We start from the raw sequence: 22,385 nt of genomic DNA, 5'->3' as shown, positions 1-22,385 counted from the left end.
GAACAGGCTTACACCAGAGTTAAGTCATACTGACAGCAAGTCTTTTGAAATCCGGCTTAGTACTTCAAACATGTTACTGGTCTGAGGCCTTTTTCTCTAATTATTTTTGTTTTATCTCCAATTCTGGAGATAAACGTTGAAAACTATGGGAAGGGAAGCATTGCAGCACTGTAGTTATTAAATGCCACTACAAATTAAGATAACATTGGTTTATTAGCCAAACAACTGCTCAATATAACTGACAGCACTGTGCATTGTGCAGCACTGTGCAAGAGTTGCCAAACAAAACAAGAGACTGTCTTTTGGGTTTTGAAAAGGAGACCAAGCTGGACTGAGATTCGACCTCACTGCATCTCTCAGAGGACAGGAAACACAAACTCCTGCAGGGGAAATAATGATTCCAAAGGCGATATCAGTACTCGCAGTGAGTCAAACTTGTGACCTTTTCCCCTAAACACTATTATTCTCTACTTTGATTAGTTCGTGCAGGTCTTTAAGTGTATAACAAACAAACCTAAGAATAGAGAAACTCTCTGTTGACTCTGTTATACTGCATAAAATCTCCAAAGCCATCCATCAGCACAAAGCACAATGACAATCGTCTCTCCTACCTCATCTTCCTAAGCCTTAAAAAGAAAATAAAGATAGTCAAGAAAATTACAAACAGCGATATTTTTCACATATTCGTAGCACTGCCAGTTTACTCAAGGGACAGCAAAGTTAAATAGGTGAAATTATCCACCACAAGCAACTTTGAAATTATTTCTGCAGCTTGGTTAGACAGCCCATAATTTGCTAACACTTCCATCTGTTCTGCTTATTGCTGAAATCCCAACAAAATACTTAATAAACAAAGATATCAGAACTAGAAAAATGAACAAGACATATTTTTTCTTCATCTGAATGCCTCGTTTATGTGTGAAGAAATAAAACCACAAATTACTTTACTCATATCCTTGGGTCTGTGACACGGAGGAATAAACCCATGACCTCATACCCTTGGGTCTGTGACATGGAAGAATAAACCCATGACTTCATACCCTTGGGTCTGTGACATGGAGGAATAAACCCACGACACTGACCTGGACGATTGTAGACAGATTTGCATCACAGATGCCCGGACAGTTAAGCAGGGGAGGGTTACAATGAGTGGCTACACTCACTCGCCCATCCTTGGGAAAGAGCGATAGTTTTCCCAGTTGGCCATTTGCCCATATGCATGTGGACAACTTCACATTCACAACTGCCACAGGACCTGAAGATGGGGGCTTGTTTATCAATCCCAAGCTGGTGATGGTAGCTCTCATGAAGCACTTGTGTGGAAGCAAGTGCACTCCATAGGGAAAGTGTAGAGCAGGGTCTATATTACATTATTGAAGTTTTAAAACTTTGAATCTGATATGGTCGGCACCATATAATCGAAGTCTTGAAACATTGAAAATGTAATAAAACACAACAACCTACAAAAACAAACCATTTAAGCACTCTAAGCAGGGGGCAAGCCCCCCTGCATTCCCCACACCCCCTGCTACTTAAATATACCAACTCCGAGATCGCACTACAGTGCAGAAAAGGGAAATATTCCCTTTCTGTGCTGTAAGGAAAAAGTATGTTAAAAGATTCTAAGTTTCAAGACTTCGATCATATGGTGTTGACCATATCAGATTTGAAGTTTTGAAACAATTCTGATACAGACCACTAGACCATCCCTCACACTGATGTGGGCATTTATATTAGCCACTAAGGCCAGGGTTAAGCCCATTCAAAACAACACCCTAATGGCAATGTGTATGATGGCTTACACTATCGATTCTCATCCATAGGGTGAGGGAAGACTGACTGCTACAGAAGCCTGAGGACCAGCAGGCATTGAGGAAAAAAAAATAACTTAGTCATGACAAATGTATTAAAACACAAAAATGTAACAAAGTCTAATTTATTCACATCAAGATGTTTGCCTTGCTATGGATAACACAGCAAAAATGCAAACAAAATAAATAAATAAATGAATCCTTCACTAGAGAAGCAACATCTCAGAAGCTAAAAGATGAGATACTAGGACTGGTGAGGTTAAAAGACGAGGACCGGACACAACTGAGTGAAGATGAGTAGTTAAATACAAAGGCAAACATGTGACTGTGGATTTCAGTCTACGGTTAATATGCATTAACAATTTAAAATCTGTAAAACATTAGTCCAAAACTGGGGCAAATGAGAAAAGAAAGCATACTACAAGCCATAACTACCAATCTGTTATAGCCCTGCTGCAGTGGACGTCTTTGAGGCCAGTAGCCATAGAAATAAACAGCTGACATTAGCATTGGTACCACATGAGAGAGACAAACTCCATCTGGAAGTGCACATTATATCCATATTTTACATTACCAATGAACTACTGAGAGAAGCCTAACAAGGCATAGAGATATAAAGGAGAGCAGTAAAAGAAGTGACAACAGGAAGCAGTGTAGGATATTACAATGCATGTTTGAAAGGAGAACAGTAAAAGAAGTGACAACAGGAAGCAGTGCAGGATATTACAACGCATGTCTGTAAGGAGAGCAGTAAAAGAAGTGACAACAGGAAGCAGTGCAAGATATTACAACGCATGTCTGTAAGGAGAGCAGTAAAAGAAGTGACAACAGGAAGCAGTGTAGGATATTACAATGCATGTTTGAAAGGAGAACAGTAAAAGAAGTGACAACAGGAAGCAGTGCAGGATATTACAACGCATGTCTGTAAGGAGAGCAGTAAAAGAAGTGACAACAGGAAGCAGTGCAAGATATTACAACACATGTCTGTAAGGAGAGCAGTAAAAGAAGTGACAACAGGAAGCAGTGTAGGATATTACAATACATGTCTGAAAGGAGAGCAGTAAAAGAAGTGACAACAGGAAGCAGTGTAGGATATTACAACGCATGTCTGAAACGAGAGCAGTAAAAGAAGTGACAACAGGAAGCAGTATAGGATATTACAACGCATGTCTGAAAGAAGAGCACTAAAAGAAGTGACAACAGGAAGCAGTGCAGGATATTACAACGCATGTCTGTAAGGAGAGCAGTAAAAGAAGTGACAACAGGAAGCAATGTAGGATATTTCAACGCATGTCTGAAAGGAGAGCAGTAAAAGAAGTGACAACAGGAAGCAGTGTAGGATATTACACTGCATGTCTGAAAGGAGAGCAGTAAAAGAAGTGACAACAGGAAGCAGTATAGGATATTACAATACATGTCTGAAAGGAGAGCAGTAAAAGAAGTGACAACAGGAAGCAGTGTAGGATATTACAACGCATGTCTGAAAGGAGAGCAGTAAAAGAAGTGACAACAGGAAGCAGTGTAGGATATTACAACGCATGTCTGAAAGGAGAGCAGTAAAAGAAGTGACAACAGGAAGCAGTGTAGGATATTACAATGTATGTCTGAAAGGAGAGCAGTAAAAGACGTGACAACAGGAAGCAGTGTAGGATATTACAACACATGTCTGAAAGGAGACCAGTAAAAGAAGTGACAACAGGAAGCAGTGAAGGATATTACAACGCATGTCTGAAAAGGTATTGTGAAGGAAACACTGAGCTGGCCAAAAGGCCATTGTGTTATAAGGAGAATCACAGACATAATGAATAGGGAACTGTATCAAGCAGAGATGGAAAAACAGGAACACAGGGAACTATGCAAAAGCAGACCTGCCGACTGCAGTCTGGGACGTGGGAAGTAAGAGGGGCCCCCCACCAAAGGAAATTCAGGAGGACTGGTAGGCTAACAGTGAGAAATGGCATGGGAAAAGGGGTTACTAATAATTCCAAAACATGTTGTTAACTGGTTGAGAAGGGTAACCAGACAGAACCATAAATGATAAAAATGAGCTACTGCATTTTATCAGGCTAAATTATTTCAGGAAATAGTAACAAACCAAAATAAATCACTCCACTTAATAACTATTCTGGGAATAAATCATAGGAATTGGTTAAGGATATGTCTGTTTAACAGATCAGTTCAGAAAGGTGAATGAAATTAAAGACAAAAATTATAGCTGAATGAACAGAAGGGGGAAGCTTTCCGCAACTTTCTAGCACAATGCACTGGATTGTGTCACCAGTTTTGTCCAGAAATATAACTTGCATGTAGATCCAGCTCATGGTCAAATGCGACACCAAAAAGGGTCATGGACCAGCCCCCCCCCCCCCCCAGCCATAGCAATACCTCATTACCTGTCTGCCTCTCCTCAATTACCACAAAACATTGTTCAAATTGGACAGTGTGCATACTAATTTATTCTTTACTTTTACAACGATCACACAGATTTACTTAAATTTTTACAGCAAAACAATTGAGTCATTTGCTAAATAATAGAAAACACACACACACTTAAATAAGACTTAGTATGAGCAACAATAAACTTCTCTTCCCTTGACAATGCAGCTGGCAACCCATTAAATACGAAAGACATGCTGGGATCCGTCATCAGACAGCTTATAGTGAATCACTAATTAGCTGCCATGTGAAAGGTACAGGAAATTTAAAAGACAGATGTGTAATCCATTTGCTGATAGACTGGGACAGCCCACTGAACACCTGAACTCAATTGTCCTTTTCAAGGATCAATGTGTGGTGAAGAGACTTGAGCCACACACGAGACAAAATATGCACAGCCTTACTCATCAGTACTAAAGGCATCCATCCATCCTCAACCCCTTTTTTCCCATTTTGCACATGGGGTTCGGGTGTCACTTGAACTGTGATAATCATCTTGAAACACGGTTTACACTGCTAAATGCCAGACAAAATGTTACAGCCCAACCACAGCAGGATCTCACAACCATTTGCCTGCAAAACAAGGTAAATTAAAAATGATTCATAAAAATATTAAGACTAAACTCACAGACTTTACGTTGCCCCTTTTATTCACAGCTTGATAATAAGCATTCTGTCAAAAGTCAACAAATAGGGGAAAACACAGATTATACCTAAAGAACATGGCTCATATGACAATGTTCTTGTTGAATACAATTGATTCTTTCCTTTACACCCTAACTACTCTGGGATGCAAGAAACAAGTATTGAGACACGTGCACACACACACACACACACACACACACACACACACACACACACACACACACACACACACACACACACACAAAATCTGTCAGAAAGACACATTTTAAAAGAAACAGATGAAAATGCCTCTGAAATTCTTTGCTAGGGTAAATGGAAAAAATCAAAATGAGGGGCCAATGGCCCAAAAAGGTTCAAATTTAAACATTATTTTATTTTATTTATTATTAACTCAATAAACCCACCTAGGAGCATAGACTTGCTCAAAGTCAAACAGCAGGCAAAGGGAGGCGAAAGATACAAGCCCTGTACTTTTTACTACAAAAAGTTCATTAATAGCTCAGAGCTTTACATGCCAGACAACGTAATTTACTTAAAAAGTTAACAGAACAATAGGTGTTGCACTGACATGCATTTTCTGAACAACAAGAACTAGAAATCTCTACTGACTGTATGATTTACCAAATAAAAAAAAAAAAAAAAAAGTTAAAGAGGGACAGGTCCATAAAACTAAGGTCAAATCTGAGATGTTCTGCAAAATCAGAGACAGGTAAAAAAAAGGTAAACTACTTTAATTCACTTAAAAAGTTAACAAAATGGCTGGTTTTGCGTCAATGCATTTTTTGAACAACAAAACTATGAAACTCTAATGGCTGGCATTATTAACTGACTGTAATACTCAGTGATTTATAAGAAAATGAAGTTAATGAAGGACTTGCAGTTAGTGCAGATGATTTAAGTCTTGAAGCTTTTAAGTGAGCTACTTCCTGTATGCAGGGGTACAGGGTTTCACTCCTTCTACCTTCATTTGTCTACTATGCGACTCCGAGCAAGTTACTTAACCAAATAGTGTGCCTAGGTTGTTCCTGAAAAGCAGGTTACCTTGTAAAAAAAAAAAGAACAAAAATCAAAACAAAACAAACAAAAAAAAACAGGTTTAACAGACAGGGCCTAAACATAAGGCAGAATCTAAGAGATGTTTAAAATTATACTGATGGCAAAGAATTTCCTAGAATGTTTAAGGAGGTAAACATTTGTCATTTACAGTACCAACATCATGTCTCTTGATGTCCAAGGTAATAAAAGGACACACACACTTCAAAAAAGAACAACTGAGCAGTAATTGGGTTTGGGAGATGTGGGTGGGAGTGGGTCATTTTTCTTTTCTTTTGATAATCTTTATGGGGCCCCCAGCCAGCAGCAAGCCCTAGGCAGCAGCCTAGGTCTCCTTGTACTGAATCCAGCCCAGCTTACATATGTCTGAAACATGTGGCCTGCCATAGCATTAACAACACACCACCTACAAAAGCAGTAGCTATGAGAGCTACACGAGTAATGAAACACGCCTTTGGTTTAGGCTCACACAAGAAATTGGATGCATAACAGAGAAAAGCAAAGCCTAAAAAGTAAAAAGTTAAGTATAGGAAATGAATCACAGTTAGGTGGAGGCAACCTAAAATAGGCTGAGGGTAACTAACTAAGCAGTGAGAACAGAAGACATGCAGCACTAATGGTGATTAGCTGGTTCAAGTCCAGACAGTTCCTATTCACTTGTCCCTGGACAGAAACAGACAGTGCTTCCTGGGATTGTTTTTCTCCATCTGTACACCTTGGGAAGGGCAAAATGAAAGACTTCAATGGTCTAAGCCATGGATGAGACATCATTCTCCTAGAAGCAGTAAGGATGTGAGATAAGCTGATGTTTTGACAGTACTAGTCAAGGTCACTGTATGTTAGTCTCCTAAATTGAAGATGAATGTTATCTGAACAATCAAGAGCAGGATGATAAGCCCCTGTGCTGATCCAAGCCTTAAGGAACTAGAATCCAAGAGCAAATCATTTCCAAAATTCTAGCTGGCTTTCTATCAAGGAAGTGAACTGCAGTAAAGCTAGGACGGAAACAATGAACTAAGTAAGGATACCAAACATGAAAGGGGTAATCTTGAATGGAATTAGTGCAATGGAGAGTCTATCAATAGGTATTAGCTCTGCGTCTGTATAATACTATGCCAGTTATCAGAGATATTTATTCAATTCTAATGTCACAGTACCCTCTGTCTTACATAAAGATCTATATTTTAACATTATTCTACCAGTAAAGGACAGGTCATTTCACCCACAGGAAACCACAGAATTTAACTAATCTGATTTTGAGAAGACTTCTGATCTGTTCCTCATTAGAATCTGTCTCACACGGTGATGTGATGTGCTTCCAACTATAAGCTTTCCTTTCATTCGTACAGACTTCCTCTAGGTATTAGTATAACAGAACACAAAACAGGGTCTTACAAGGAACAGAGAGCAAACAAAAGTTCTATCTTCATAAAAGTAAAGCCAGTACTTAGGTATGCAAACATTTAAGTAAATGTGTTATTATATCACATCTTCAATATATGTACCTTTTGCATTTATAATTCTTATTTACAGCTATCTGTGTTGAACGACATGGTTAGTATGGCTCCCTGCACTGTCTTGTTTAGGGTTCAGCTCTGATCTCCAAATGCTACTGAGGTACAATGCATTTTCTCCTTCTGTTTTTATAGGGTTTTTCTCCGACATTACTGTACATTACATTTCGCTGACAGAAGCAGCACACAGCATGCCTATCTAGTCTGTACTTTAAATGTGCTTAATATTCTCCCTCCCATCCTTCCTCCCCCCCTTGATGTTTCCCCACCTGCCACATGCCCTCTTGAATGTCTCCTTGGAGTCCCTCCATCTCTGTCCACCACCCAGTCCATTCCATTGCTCAAAATCCCTCTCTTTGAAAAGTTCTTTCAGAGATTCAAGGAGTAGCTTGTTAGATCCTACTAACTATTCTCTGTCCCCCTCCTTCCTTGCATGTCCTTTGTGTTTAGGAACACCCCTCCACATCTCCCTGACATGATCTTTTGCATCAATCTGCAGTCTTCTGCTCACTCCTCATCTCTTCTCATCTCAAATGAGAGGAGCTTTGTCTTCCCTAATCTATAGCCATATTCCTTCCCCTCCATTCCATATATTTATCTGGTGGCTTTCATTTACATTCTGTCTGGCAGACTAATACCCCTTTAGGTCTCTGAAATGTACATGTTTAAGGTATGTTATGACCACAGCCTGAGACATTACCTCTTTGCTTCCGGAATCTTTCCTTTTGAGGGTACACCCGAGCATTTTGTCTGTTGCTGTATCGCATTCTCGGCCTGCTGCTGGTGGTCATATCTACATGTCATTTAACACTTTTACATCAGGCACTTTTCTGCACTGCTGTCATCAGTTCCATTCTTCCCACCTAATATCTTCTATAAGGGTTGGTGTGGTCCAAATGCAGTACTTTGCATTTGTTTGAGCTGAACCTTAGTGAAGGTTGCTCCATCTTGGCCAGACTCTAACCCCTCCAGTTCTCCTATCAGCCTCCCTTGCAGGGCTGAATTAAACATCCTGGTGAAGTCTAGATAGACCATAACTAACAGCAGTCTCTCCTGTACAGATGTTAGCAGACATCCTCTCAGGATTCCTTTTTGTGACATTTCCCTGCCACAGTTGTCTAGGTCTTCTTATGCTCCCTCTTGCACAAAGCTATCACCTTTGCTGTCTTCCAATTATCAGGCGCTTCTGCACCAGCCAGTGATCTGCTCAAGATCTCTGCTGCAGGGGGTGTGTGAACACCAGCCACATTTCTGGGGACTGTTAGGAGGTAGCACCTCATCTTGCATTACTTTATGAAACTAAAGTGAAGAATTCATTCCCTCTGTACCTCCATTTTTTCCTGGTCTTCCATAGTCTCCCCTTCCTTTTTTGCTTAGCCTGGCTGGCCAAGTCTGTCATGCAACTTCTACTTACTGTTGCATACTTAAAAAGCCCTTGTTTTCCATCTTTATCCCTTCTGCCATCTCCTTTTCAACTTCTGTTTTTGCTACCATCACCATCTTTTGTACCATGCTGTTGGCCTCATGTACTTGCCTCCTTAACCTGCGTTCCTAACCCTTTCCACCTCCTGCAGGTCCCATGCTGTCCTCACTCTATTTAGCCGCATCATACTTTCCATCTTCTTGACTTGTTGCCAGTTCCTCATATCTTTGTTGGCAACCCTTAGTACAAAATTCCTGACCCATTTCCCACAACTTACCTACATCTTCAGTTTGCTCCTAGTCTCTTAAGTTACCTTTGACCCCTCTTTTGTAACACAACATTATGCATTCTCTAAAGTCCCAAACCATTCTTAGTTGAATTGGATGTAGAACTAGTCTCCCCTGTAAATGAGGTTTTGGGTTAGATTTACAAACCCACCTACTAAAACTAAATAAAACAATATTGACAGATTTTACAAATCTAATAGATTTGTGCACTCTTTTCCCTTTCACCTACACTGCCCCTGGAGACTAAGGCATTATAAAAAAAATTGGTATAATAACTGAGTTTCACATTTATGAACAAAATCCCTTCCTGGAGTAAAATGTATCCCCTCACCAAATTCACAGTTATAAGTACAGACAAGAGCAATGGATGCTCCTCTCAGCTATTTTACAGCACAAGGCACTACCTGTTATAATGTGCTTCATTAACTCACGCATCTGACATTTGCAGTTTCCTCATTTCAACACAAAATTATCTCAGACTGACAGATTAGCATGCATTCTCTAACACGAGCACAATAAGCAGGTAAACACTTGCGAACATGCACTACCTATTCTGTTAGCACTTGTGAACATGCACTACGTATTCTGTTAGCACTTATGAACATGTACTACTTACTCTGTTAGCACTTGTGAATATGCACTACTTGTTCTGTTAGCACTTGTGAACATGTAATACTTATACTGTTAGCACTTGTGAACATGTAATACTTACTCTGTTAGCACTTGTCAATATGCACTACTTATTCTGTTAGCAGTTCATTTCAGCACAATGTACTTTAAGTCACTTTTTCATAAAATCTGTTATGTTAATCACATACTGTGATAAACTTGCCACCAGATTACTGTTCAACTGGAATGAATGTTGATGAAAGAAGAAAGTGAAATATACCTGGAAATCTGAAAGACAAAAGTTAAGAAAGGAAGAATAATTAAGCTGTTTCACATAAATCATCATCAAATTTCTGTTCAGCATTCTGACCATATACACACTTTCTTTCCTAAGTAATTAATGTCTTGTCAAACACAAAATATATACAACGCTATTGGTTCCAGACACTTACAAAAGTGAAGACGTATTTTATAAATCATCTAGTGCAGAAAATAGTGCCCACAGTCTGAAACATTCACAGCACCAGAATGTGTCTGCCATCCTGCACTCACTACACCAAATATGCTTCCCCTCCCTGCCCCTGGAAATTACATCATCCCAAGCTAGCAATAAGGTATGTCCAGTTTAGTAGCTTGCAGCACAGAGGTACCAAATGGACAGTATCCCTATTACACTAGGATTGGGTAATGAGATTCTAAGACAAGCGAGGGAGTTGATCGTTTTGTGGTTGTGAGGGAGTTGATCGTTTTGTGGTTTTCTTGGTCATAGATTCTAAGACATGCCATGTCATCAGTATCATTATGTTTGCCTGGCACAGTGTGAGCTACCCAAGAACTTAGTGGAAACAGTGCGTTTATTTAAAACTCAAGGATAAAATACATGAAAAAACATACAATGCAGGATGTGGTGGGCCTTCTGAGTCCAGATGAAGCTGCCAGCATCACGGCTCCACCTGTACGGCAGAGCAGGTATTGCAGGCAAGAAGTCCCTGTAGAACGGAGAATGCAGGCATCACAGACAGTAGTGCCATGTCTGCATCCCCCCTTCCATTGCAAGGGGCCAGCATGCAGGGCCACTAGCCGTTCAGGGAATTAAACCTATATTTCACATACAAGTCTTTGTGAGCTATCTCCAGTGATGATCTGTATGAGTCTAAAATAAAGTGACTGAAATACTCAAGGTGACTTTGCTTTAAAAATCTTACTTATAAATGTTACAGCTGTGGGGATGCACATGGCAACATTTCTCTTTTTAAGCTTATGTTACGCATAAAAGTTGTCCTCTTGGCAGAGAACGTTAAAACAATCCACTAATGATGCCAGCAGTGCAAGCTTTAAGCTTTATAAGATAATGGCAGTAATTAAATGTCAGCATGTGGTTTGCCTTATGATATTAAAATATTCACAGCAGGAAATGAGATACTCTTAGAAATTAAGTTATTGAAAAGGAAAACACTATCTAGTGGAATATGATCTTTATTAATACATATAATCTGTGTACAGCCTGGTGTTACGCTATAAAGGGTTAGCGCCCAGGCTCACGGGACATTATTATCATTATTGCTTTAAGAATTCACCCTGTGCTATAATACGAGAAGCTTTTCAATACGTCGTCATCTAGGAATCTAGTTACCTTCAAAGTTTACTTAAACACGAGCTTGTTCTGAGCTATAATATGAGCTTCCAGATGGAGGGAAATATCCTTACTTTCTAATCTGTCCCAATCTGGAAACGTGCTAATTTACTTACACACTAGTTCAAAAGGTTCACCACTGTATCAGGGTGGACTTTTCATCTGACTGCATAGTACTACTACTACTACTACTGGACAGAAGCAGGTCCGAAATGCTTTATTCCATGCATGGGTCCCCTCAAATTATCTATGGTATGATCCCAGTTATTCACATTAGGGGTAACAGATAACTATCGACTATGGGATGAGTAAGGCCAATCTCTAACCAAATGGGAATGTTAATTCGAGTACAAAAAGGTAAACTGTCTAGGCTTAAAATGGTCCACAAGGGTAGGTGTCCTAGTACTTACCAACCTATGAAGCTATAATTAACCAGGATGGGAGTTTACAGCTCAAGAAACTTCCATCCCTGACTCTTGCATAGAGCAAGCATAAGCAGTTGCCTCATATGTACTGTGTTTACTATAGTACACTATCAATAAAGATTTCAACATACAACAGTAAACGCTACACACAGCTTTCACAAATAAACCAAAAGCAGACCGCTGAGGTGAGTGTTATACCATGTCATGGTTCTGTACAAACTCCTGCTTCCACAGCATTTCTGCACCACTCTAAACATACTGCTCTGCTTTCTCCCTGAATATACAGGGCTCTGGGCTTGGTACATGGCTAGGCCCTGTCCATTGTCAGCACCCTCTATACCCTTGCATCTATCTGGTTGTCTGTCCTCCACCATTTCTGTGTATGTATGTATAAGCAGTATTTTTGCAACACAGCTAAATACAGTTAGCCTAAAGAACAACGCCGTTCATTAAGATCAGCATTACCACAAGTGATATTTGTTTTGCACTACCTTTATAATACATTAAACTGAATCAGGAAAAAACTGAGTCATAATTACTGAAATATATAGTCACTTAATTAGTCTACTGGAGGAAACAAACACTAGCTTACCTTTCATATCAGCACTTATATCGCCATAGCTATTGTACTGATAGAAGTCTGTAGACTGTGGCTGCAAAACAGTAAAACAGTTATTAAATCCTACATCGAAACACACAAGTGGCTAGGCCCAAAAGCAGACCATCTGAATTAAAATAAATAATACATTGCATGCCATCAAATGCTTAACTCCAAATGAATATATCAGACATAACTAGGACTTCAGCTTAAAAAGCCTTCAAGAGTGAAACTGTGCAATAATCTCAACAGTTAAATTCTTGGGTATCTGTTAATCACATTCAAAATGACCAATAAGATGCAGATGAAGGCCAAAGTGCTACTTATTAAAAGCTGTATGAAACCAAATAATAAATATGTTTCACCAAATTTTAATAAACACATATTTCTAAGCATGCATGGCTGTGCGTGAGGCACACAAAAAGTAGATTCACCTGTAGAAAACAAACCTGTTTTAAAATACAATACCAGTCTCAGAGATAAAGTTGAAACTTTTGGGCTTTTAGTTGAGAATAATAATTATATTGCCACCAAGAATGGAAAAATGAAAATATCTTGTACTAAACCTTGCAGTACAAGGTTGGCATTGCATGGATGATTTAAACAAAGTGCTTATTTCTAGACGTAAAGAACAGAGGGTCTGGCTACAAGTAATTGCTACTCTGTCCACTGAACTTTAATTAAATGAATATAAAAGCAAACATATGAAAACACTAGAGCAGCTACTCAGCTTAATAAAGGTTTTCACTTTATTTTCAGTATAGGTGATCAGATTAACATAACTTTCTATAATCATGAATCCAAAACCCACTCATTATTAACCATATTTAATGTAATAGTTCACCTGTGACTTTCTTCAGGCTATGGTTGTTATATCTGCTTGAAAAGCTATTTTAACAGAATGTACACAGTTTGATAGCCCAGTGTTGTATTTCCTTTCTGAAGTTATACAACATTCAATTTTGTACACTTAACAGTACAGATATTTTGGTAGTAGACCTCTGGAAGAATATCTTCACACTCCCTGCATGGTATAAACACAACACGATGCATATGTTTGGAGGTCATTTAGACACCATCACATCTGTATATCAGAAATGGTGTTAATGTACCTAAGATGTATTAAAGTTGCCAGCAAGGACCTTACTAAACAAAATGCTTGCTACAAGTGTGGCAGCAGAAATAGAAATGATTTCATAATTTTGGCAGCTTCTAACAAGATTAGTGCTGTCAGAAGGAATGGCATTCGTGATGGTGCTGGAGACCCCACTGCTAGATGAATGCTCAGGAGACCCACAATAAAATGAAAGTAGTTAAAAGACCTAGAACCAGATTAGAAAACACCAAGGGCAGCATTGGCTTAAAGTGGTTGATGTCCAGAATCACCACGACAGTTACACCCCTCGGACAGTGATGAGGTATGGGGAGGATAAACCCAGAGAACCAAAACTCATGGATATTCTGCGGTCATTAGACTCCATACAGATAGCCATCTCCACTCTTGAAACAGCTATGCTGTGAAACTACATCAAATGGGATTTAATGATATCCAACATTGTCCACATAATATATACAACTCACAGTATAACAGTTCTCAAAGCAGTAATGTATGGACCTCGTGTTGAAGACCCAGGACACTGAGGAAACACAACAGTTAGTGTAAATCAGAATACAGATCTGCATCGGTGAGGGGATACTAGCAGTGCGTTAGGGATAAATCTGATGTAGATAACATTGGAAACTTTATTAAGTGACAGAAGAAAAACCTCCATACAGACTAAGTTAGTAATTATTTCATTTTAATTAACTAATTTTGGACAGTGTACAATTTACTTTCTAACAAAATTATGAATCTGAAGAGGGTGACAATAGTGGTAGTTCCTGAGGTTCATATCCCATCACTTTCACTAATAGTAATTTCTTATCCACTGCCAAAATAACTACACTAAACATTACCAGACTAAACAAAAAAATGATAATACACAAGGTAACCTACTGTGTTTGGGGGGACCCATAAGCTGGAGGAACCAACAATACACAGACTGCTGGTTCCTAAAGCCAGTTATGACTGGAAATGCCTAAAACCAAATCTATTCCTTAACCTTAGCCAAAATGGCCTTTAAATGTGGAGATGGCTTTTAAAATTTACTACTAATATTCATAGGAATTATGAATTAAGTGTACATTTTTTCCTGCAGTGGAGGAACGTACTTCTTTACAGACTCAATTGTCATGAAAAGTTTTTCTATTCCATATCATATATGGTTTAGCATAGACATTACATACTACTGACACCTACATCAACAGTGTTCACAGCACTATTACTAAATCGTCTTCATTATTTATCAGACGTGTATATGAATCTATTCTAACATCAAATTTCTTAAATTATCTTCACTTACAATGATGGGCCTAGTCTGCAACTTACCCGATGGAGTCCATTTCTTCCATAACCAGGAAGAGAAGAAGTTTTGGAAGCAGAATCCTGCAGAGCTAAACAAGGATACAAAGAAAAAAAGTACAGTTTACGATGTTTAAAACCACATCATGGCACAAATTCAGAAATAGCATGGCAAAGCATATTTAGGATGTACAATACAGCTAAACAGAAAAACAGGAAGAAGAGTTTCAAACCCAGGCAGTGAAAGCCAAGGCTAGGTGCACTAAGTCCATCCATCCATCCATCCATGCACCTACAAACCTTGTTCCCATTTTTACACAGGGGTTAGGGTGTCATTTCAACAGTGACAATCATCTAGAGCCAAGGTTTGCACTGCCAGGTGGCTAGCCATGCAGTAGTAATTCTTCCCACGTGAACACAGGGAGGACATGCAGACTCTGCACAGAAGGCACCCCAGCAGAGAATCAAACCAGGGAACCTCTCTCCCTGTGTTCCCATGGGTTTCCTATGGGTGCTCCAATTTCCTCCCACATTCCAAAGACATACAGTAAGTGGATTGGACACTCTGAACTGGCCATAGGTTTGAGAGAGAGAGAGAGAGTGTGTCTGTGTGTGTGTGTGTGTGTGTGTGTGTGTGTGTGGGTCTATATTACCTTATCGAAAGATGAAACGAGTGAACACTCTTTCATTGATCAGAAAAGGTTGAAACCCCTAAAGAGCGAAGACATGGACCATCAATTTTTTTCCCAGGGAAAAAAAAAATTGTTGGGCTATCTTCGGGACTTTGCCATTTCCTCCACTATGGTGTGATCTCAGAGTTGCTATATTTAAGTAGGGGGTGTGGGGGGCACAGCTCACTTCATTTGGTGGCGATCCTTACAGACAGCTGCCCGGCCGTATTCTAGCAGGGACGGCCATACTAGATGTGTACCACGTTCTGTATTTTCATGGAAGGTACACATCTAGTACGGCTGTCCCAGTTGTAGGATTACTTTGCATAGTGTACAGCTGCAGCGGCTATGCTTTTCCGCTGTATTGCTCAACGGCAAATTGCTGCTGCAGGCAATTGGTTTTTGGCGATGTAGCTCGCAGGGAAATGTCTTGCGAGCTACACGCCGGAACCCGAAGTGACACAGCGGGACTTTGGATGAATGTGCAATAAATATTCTGCAAAAACAGTATGTGACAGCCTCTGAATTATTTAAAGCCTAAAGCTATCTTCCACTATTGTTTCATCCAAAAATCTCAAGTATTACCTTTTAACATTAAGTGTTAAGACTTCTTTATTACTCTACTCTATCTCCTCCACTGTTTCCATTCACTTTTAAGCTATCTGTTCATCTGATACCTGCTTGAAGTACTGTATAAAATCATCTGTATCGCACATGATATAATAATTTCACAGTCTTTCAGCACTGCACTGTGACTAATATTCTTTCAGCACGATAAATGTATAAAACTAAACACGTCTCACTGCAATTCCATTTACGTTCACAGATTACAGCATTATATCTACTTGCCTTTATGATGCAGTTAACATCTTTCTATGATTACTTTTCATATTGCCTGTATTTTTCCTTTTGTGGTGTTACACGTTTTTAATGAAGATTTTGTCTTTCAGCCTTTGTAAAGGAGCCTGATGCTATAACTATACTGTATTATTTTTTCTGTATTTTCTATATTGGATGGCACAGTGGACTAAAAAACACATTTTATAATGCAAAAAACAACACTACTATAAATTTATAGAAAATAAATCAAAATAACAGGTCTATATTAGAACACCGAACATTTACAATGTCGAGTGTTCTAATATTGACCCGTTTTCAAAGAAATAGAAAACCAAATTTTTTCCAAGGGAAAGAATTCGGTTGTCCGTTTCTGTTGCTTCGGTATTTTCAGCGCTCTGGTGGAAAGTTACAGGTCGGGTTCAAGTAAGTGTGCGATTGAGTGTGGGTTTGGTATGTGTGTGATTGTGCGGACATGAGGGTTAGGGTGCGGGTGAGGTGAGTGTGCGATAGTGACGAACCTTAGGGTTAGGGTTTGGGTTAAGGTAAGTGGATAGTTAGTGGTGTGTTTATAGTTTAGAGTAGGGTTAGGTATAAGAATTTAGGTGCATGTGTGTGGATTGTTGTTTGTTTGGTGTGCTTGTGTTATGTGTATGTGTTTTGGAACAGCATTTTTTTTCCTTACAAAAAAAGTCACTGTTCTGAATGTTCGATGTTTGGTATTTTCGATTGGTAGGGTTCGATATTAGAACACTCGACATTTTGAATGTTCGGTGTTCTAATACAGACCCCAAAATAACCCTCATAAGTTCTGGGCAAGTTTAAATACACTACTCCATCCGCTATCCCCACTGCTACCACTGAAAAAAACCCTGAGGATGCCTCAGACAGTTTTAACTGATTCTTTACTGAGACAATTCAAGCCCTAGCTAGCCAACTACTTCTTAGCTCCCTCTGCCCTGAAGGTACCACCTCTAGAAACCAACTCTCATTCAGCTTCCAACCAGTCGCCATGTCACTTATCCATACCTTGATCAAAAAATTAAAACCCACAACACTTTCAGCTGATCAACTCCCTGCCAAGTACCTACAAAAAGTAGCTGATGCTGTTGCTTACCCCATCTCAATACTAATCAATCAAACCATAGCAGAAGGTAAAATCCCCACCATCTGGAAAATATCCTATGTAATCCCACTTCACAAAGGAGGCAGCTCTACTGAAGTATCCAATTATAGGCCAATAGCTATACTATCTCCACTTGCAAAGATTATGGAAAAATATATTCATAGACAACTGATGCACCACCTAATCCAGAATCACCTTATGGCAGACACCCAGCATGGCTTCCGACCTTACCACAGCACTGCTTCAGTCCTCCTAGCCTTCACCAACATCATAAACCATAATTGCAATGATAATTATATATTCTCGGCCCTCTTCTTGCTCTTTCCAAGGCATATGATATGGTTGTTCACCAACTTTTAAGCCACACCCTGAAAACATTCTGTCTAGATACTAAAGCCCTTCAATGGTTTCAATCCTATCTGAATGGCAAACAGCAGACTGTCCTTTGGCAAACCAAACTCTCTAACCTCCTACCTAACACCCTTGGTGTACCACAAGATTCTATATTAGGGCCCCTGCTGTTCTCCATCTTCATTAATGACCTTTAAACTGTCATCCCAAAAGTTGGCTGTATCCAATATGCTGATGGCTCCACCCTGATCTGCTTGGCCACATCTCCAGCAGAGCTACGGTCAGCTACCCAGACCACTTTCAACACAATAGAAAACTGGCTTCCTGATCATCTTCTGATCCTAACTCCCCAAAAAACTAAAATGTTGTTTTTCTCACTAACACATAGGTCTACTCTATTCACCTTTACCATAAAATCAAATGAAGGCACACTAACCTCCCCTGACCACTCCACAAAACTACTAGGTGTCATCATAGATAATAATCTAAAATTCAACCTACATGTTAACCAATTCATCAAAACCATCAATAAAAAACTAGGGTCACTTTACAGAATAAAAGCCTTCCTAACCCCTCCTGCTAGAATTGCCATAGCTCGCTCTCACCTTCTTTCAACACTTCTGTATGTATCCCCTCTAGTCTCTAATTTAAACAAGTCTGTCCTTAACAAACTCTCAATATGCTACAACCACACTGCCAGATTTGCCACTGGACTGCCTTTTAGGGCACATCATTGTATCAATCTAAACCAGCTTGGGTGGCTAGAACTACCCAACCTAATCCAGTATAACCAACTGATTACAGCCTATAAAATCCTCTATAATCCGGACAACACTCCTGCACTTAAAAATATTATCACCCCTTATAACAATCCTAGACCACTTTGATCCTCTAACAAACTACTAAATCCAGACTAGCAAAATTAATAACACAGCCGGTGACTCTCTCTTTGCTAACTCTGTAGGTAGATCGTGGAACCCTCTCCCAGCTGATATTACTTTACATTCCACCCTGTGTCAATTGAAGATACGACTCAAACAACATTCGACACTTAACTGGCTATATCAATGTATCAAGTCTGACTAACTCTCCCCTAGAATGAGTAAAAACTGTTAATTCATCTTATTTGTGTTACTTAATCCTGATTTACACTCGGGATTATCTCTAACCTGTGGAATTTGTATAACTTGTTTACGCATGTAATCACTGTAAATACTGTAATTGCAATATGTAATGTTGTATCTGTAATCTTAACTGCTGACTTTGGAGCTTTCCTCCCCGGGCATCCGCTGAAAATGGACATGCATCCAGTCGGACTATCCCGGTCAACAAATGTAAAATAAATAAATACATATATGCACACTTTAAATTGTACTGTCATTTACAGTCATTTCAAGTTATTATACACGACTGCCTTTTCTACACATTTCTGGCCCAGATCATGCCAGAGAAGGCAATTTGGATGAGTCTGTTCACCTAACAAGTGTAAAAATAAATAAAATAAAATAAAATTCATGATGATGCCTGCTCTTTGATGGTGTGGGTGGCTTATGGCCTGAGTTTTCTTTCAGCAGCAGACAGGGGCACTTTCCTGAGACAACTGTTAGGAAGGCAAGTAGATAGTACAAATGGAATTACAGGGTCACTGTTAATAAAAAGACTTTGTAACATCATAACAGGTGTCAATGAAAATGATAGGTCAATAATTTAAAAGTCTGACTTTAACATGAATACAAAAAGAAAAAGCTGTTTTGCAAGGGATCACCCCCCCCCAACACACACACATCCCACATCTCTAAATATACTAATTCCAAGACTACACAATCCTGGTACATGTTCTAGAGTACAGCAAACTGGACTTCTAGCATAGAATATTCTGTAACATTAGGATGCAAACTACATATACTAATTCCAAGACTACACAATCCTGGTACATGTTCTAGAGTACAGTGAATTGGACTGTTAGCAGAGAATATTTTGTGACCTAGGATGCAAACTACATATACTAATTCCAAGACTACACAATCCTGGTACATGTTCTAGAGCACAGCAAACTGGACTGCTAGCACAGAATATTCTGTAACACTAGGATGCAAACTACATATACTAATTCCAAGACTACACAATCCTGGTACATGTTCTAGAGTACAGCAGACTGGACTGCCAGCATAGAATATTCTGTAACACTAGGATGCAAACTACATATACTAATTCCAAGACTACACAATCCCGGTACATATTCTGGAGTACAGTGAACTAGACTGCTAGCATAGAATATTCTGTAACACAAGGATGCAAACTACATATATTAAATTCCAAGACTACACAATCCTGGTACATGTTCTAGAGTACAGTAAACTGGGCTGCTAGCATAGAATATTCTGTAACTCTAGGATGCAAATTACATATAATGATTCCAAGACTACCCAATCCTGGTCCATGTTTTAGAGTACAGTGATCTGGACTGCTAACAGAGAATATTCTGTAATACTAGGATGCAAACTACTTATTTCAGAAGAGCTGAAAATTATGACCACTACTGTAGAAATGTGTGACCATGTCATAAAACAGTATCACTGTTCATCAAATCCCAAATTATCAAATATGTCTTTTTGAACTAACTAAAACAATGCATGTCAAGTTTCCAAAAATGCTGACCTTTCAAAGTTGCCAGAACATTTAGTACATCTGAGATGCATTTGTTTCCTCTTGATACAGCGGTATAAAGTAGGCAGAATAAAGAACACAATCCTACTGCTTCAGGAAACACATACTAAACGTGAGCAACCAGACTAGCATCAGAGAGTTTCCCTAAAAAGAACAGCTACAATGCAATGAACTTTTACTGACATTTATTTATTAATTTGTTAACATCTAAACTAGTCAAGCAATGATCCATGACATGCAGAAGTAAAAATGAAAACACATAAAATCCATGACAGACATCCTGGAGGATAAGGTACTACAGTATCAAAGAAGTGAGTACCTTTGCAACACCTAACATATGTCCTACATGGGGACGAACCCCAGTCATAATTCACACCCCTTTCACTTATATTCTCAGTGTCAATCTAACAAAGCTTGGGCAGAAACAGAAGGCTTGGCTTTCCAGGTAAATTATGTATGCCATATTTCCTGTGGTTGTTTGACCTCAGAATGACAATTTCATCGTAGCATGGCTGTGGAGAAATTATAAAGAGATGGTGTGTTTCTTGACAATAATGTGATTGCATGTACATAACTACTTTGTTTTCACAAAACAATCAGCACGTATGCTGTTTGATGCTGCAAGTAGTTTATAACAGAATTCAGCAAGGTTGAATTTGGTGAACATACCTTTGTTGATCTGATATGCTCCCTGGGTAACACAACTAATAATTTCTTATTTTACAACTGTTACTGGCCACTCAAAATAGAAAATGTGCTGGTAATTTTGACTGTAAAGTAACTTTCAGTGAAATTGCTCAACTTTTATATTGTTATACTGCAGCATTCTGCATTTACATGGTGTGTAGTCTGGTCACTACAACAAAACCTGACCAAATCCAGAAAACAGACATACGTGGGACTTGAAACCTCCAGCAGCTAAGTTACACAATCCAGTTTTTCAGCAATACTTTTCAGACTGTGTGAATTTTCATAAAGGTATAGTTCTCTATAAGTACATTTTCTGTTCAATTTGATGTAAACCTGGTATACAGTTACTGCATCTGGCATAGCTGCCACCTAGTCTGATTGTATGAGAGGAAAAGAAAGCACAAATCCAAGAATATAACACATTACCTTACTGTAACCTTACAGTTTAAAGAAGACATGTCCCTCCATCTTACAACCACCTCACTAATATATTCACTGATATCAAGCACCATCACAGAAAAAGAAACACTAGGGTTTCCAGTAAAACAAACAAAAAATAGCCTTTTCATCCAACGATGTGTGACGTTGGACTTAAAGGGAGGGCCTTCTAACCCTCTTCAAGTGAACAGTGAGACAATGTCAATCAAAGCAATAAATTTCAACTCATATACAAAGCAATAAACAGTGCAAAGTTTCAAAGGAGGCAAAACTGATAGTAAATCATAGCTGGAGACTACAAGAGGGGAAATAAACAACACATGCGAGCGAATGCACACACACACACACACACACACACACACACACACACACACACACACACACACACACACACACACACAACCAAGGCTTCTGGATGTCTCTGCTGGCACAGACGGATAAAGCCCTGACTACAGCACAGGTCTGACTAGCATCTCATGCTCTTGTTAGTGCTGGTATAGGGGGGGGAATGAACTGACATAACCTGCTTATCTCTCTTCAAAGGGAGGGGTCAGAGTATGTGGATCACATGGGGTGTCATGTCATGTGCAAGGAGGTGGAGCCTTTGATTACATTATATGAAGCACAAAGTTACATTGCACTGGCCTACAGCACTCCTAACCCTTGGATATTCAGGTATGCATACAGATGATGGCAGGGCTTACACACAAAATCCCAATTCCAGCTACTTAATGACAGGTCCTGTTCCTGAACTACCCAGCTTTTGATAC

The 22,385-nt window shown here is 39.2% G+C and overlaps 1 protein-coding gene across 30 annotated transcripts in view; it reads right to left on the bottom strand.

Annotated features, from left to right (window-relative positions):
- ABLIM1 (actin binding LIM protein 1) overlaps positions 1 to 22,385 on the bottom strand; it is a 2,317,257-nt gene that overhangs the window by 96,061 nt on the left and 2,198,811 nt on the right. For all 30 annotated transcript variants that reach the window (XM_044055908.1, XM_044055914.1, XM_044055911.1 and 27 more), the window contains 3 exons: positions 14,863 to 14,927; positions 12,429 to 12,489; positions 10,059 to 10,066 (listed from right to left, as the gene is read on the bottom strand). In XM_044055908.1, coding sequence (XP_043911843.1) covers positions 10,059 to 10,066; positions 12,429 to 12,489; positions 14,863 to 14,927 — 134 coding nt within the window. The remainder of the gene's footprint in view (positions 1 to 10,058; positions 10,067 to 12,428; positions 12,490 to 14,862; positions 14,928 to 22,385) is intronic.

The sequence above is a fragment of the Protopterus annectens genome, chromosome 14.part0 (assembly GCF_019279795.1).
Source record: "Protopterus annectens isolate FY-2018-M chromosome 14.part0, PAN1.0, whole genome shotgun sequence".
Lineage (NCBI taxonomy): Eukaryota > Metazoa > Chordata > Ceratodontiformes > Protopteridae > Protopterus > Protopterus annectens.
Note: the sequence above shows the minus strand (reverse complement) of the source record. Positions and strands in the feature narration are given on the sequence as shown.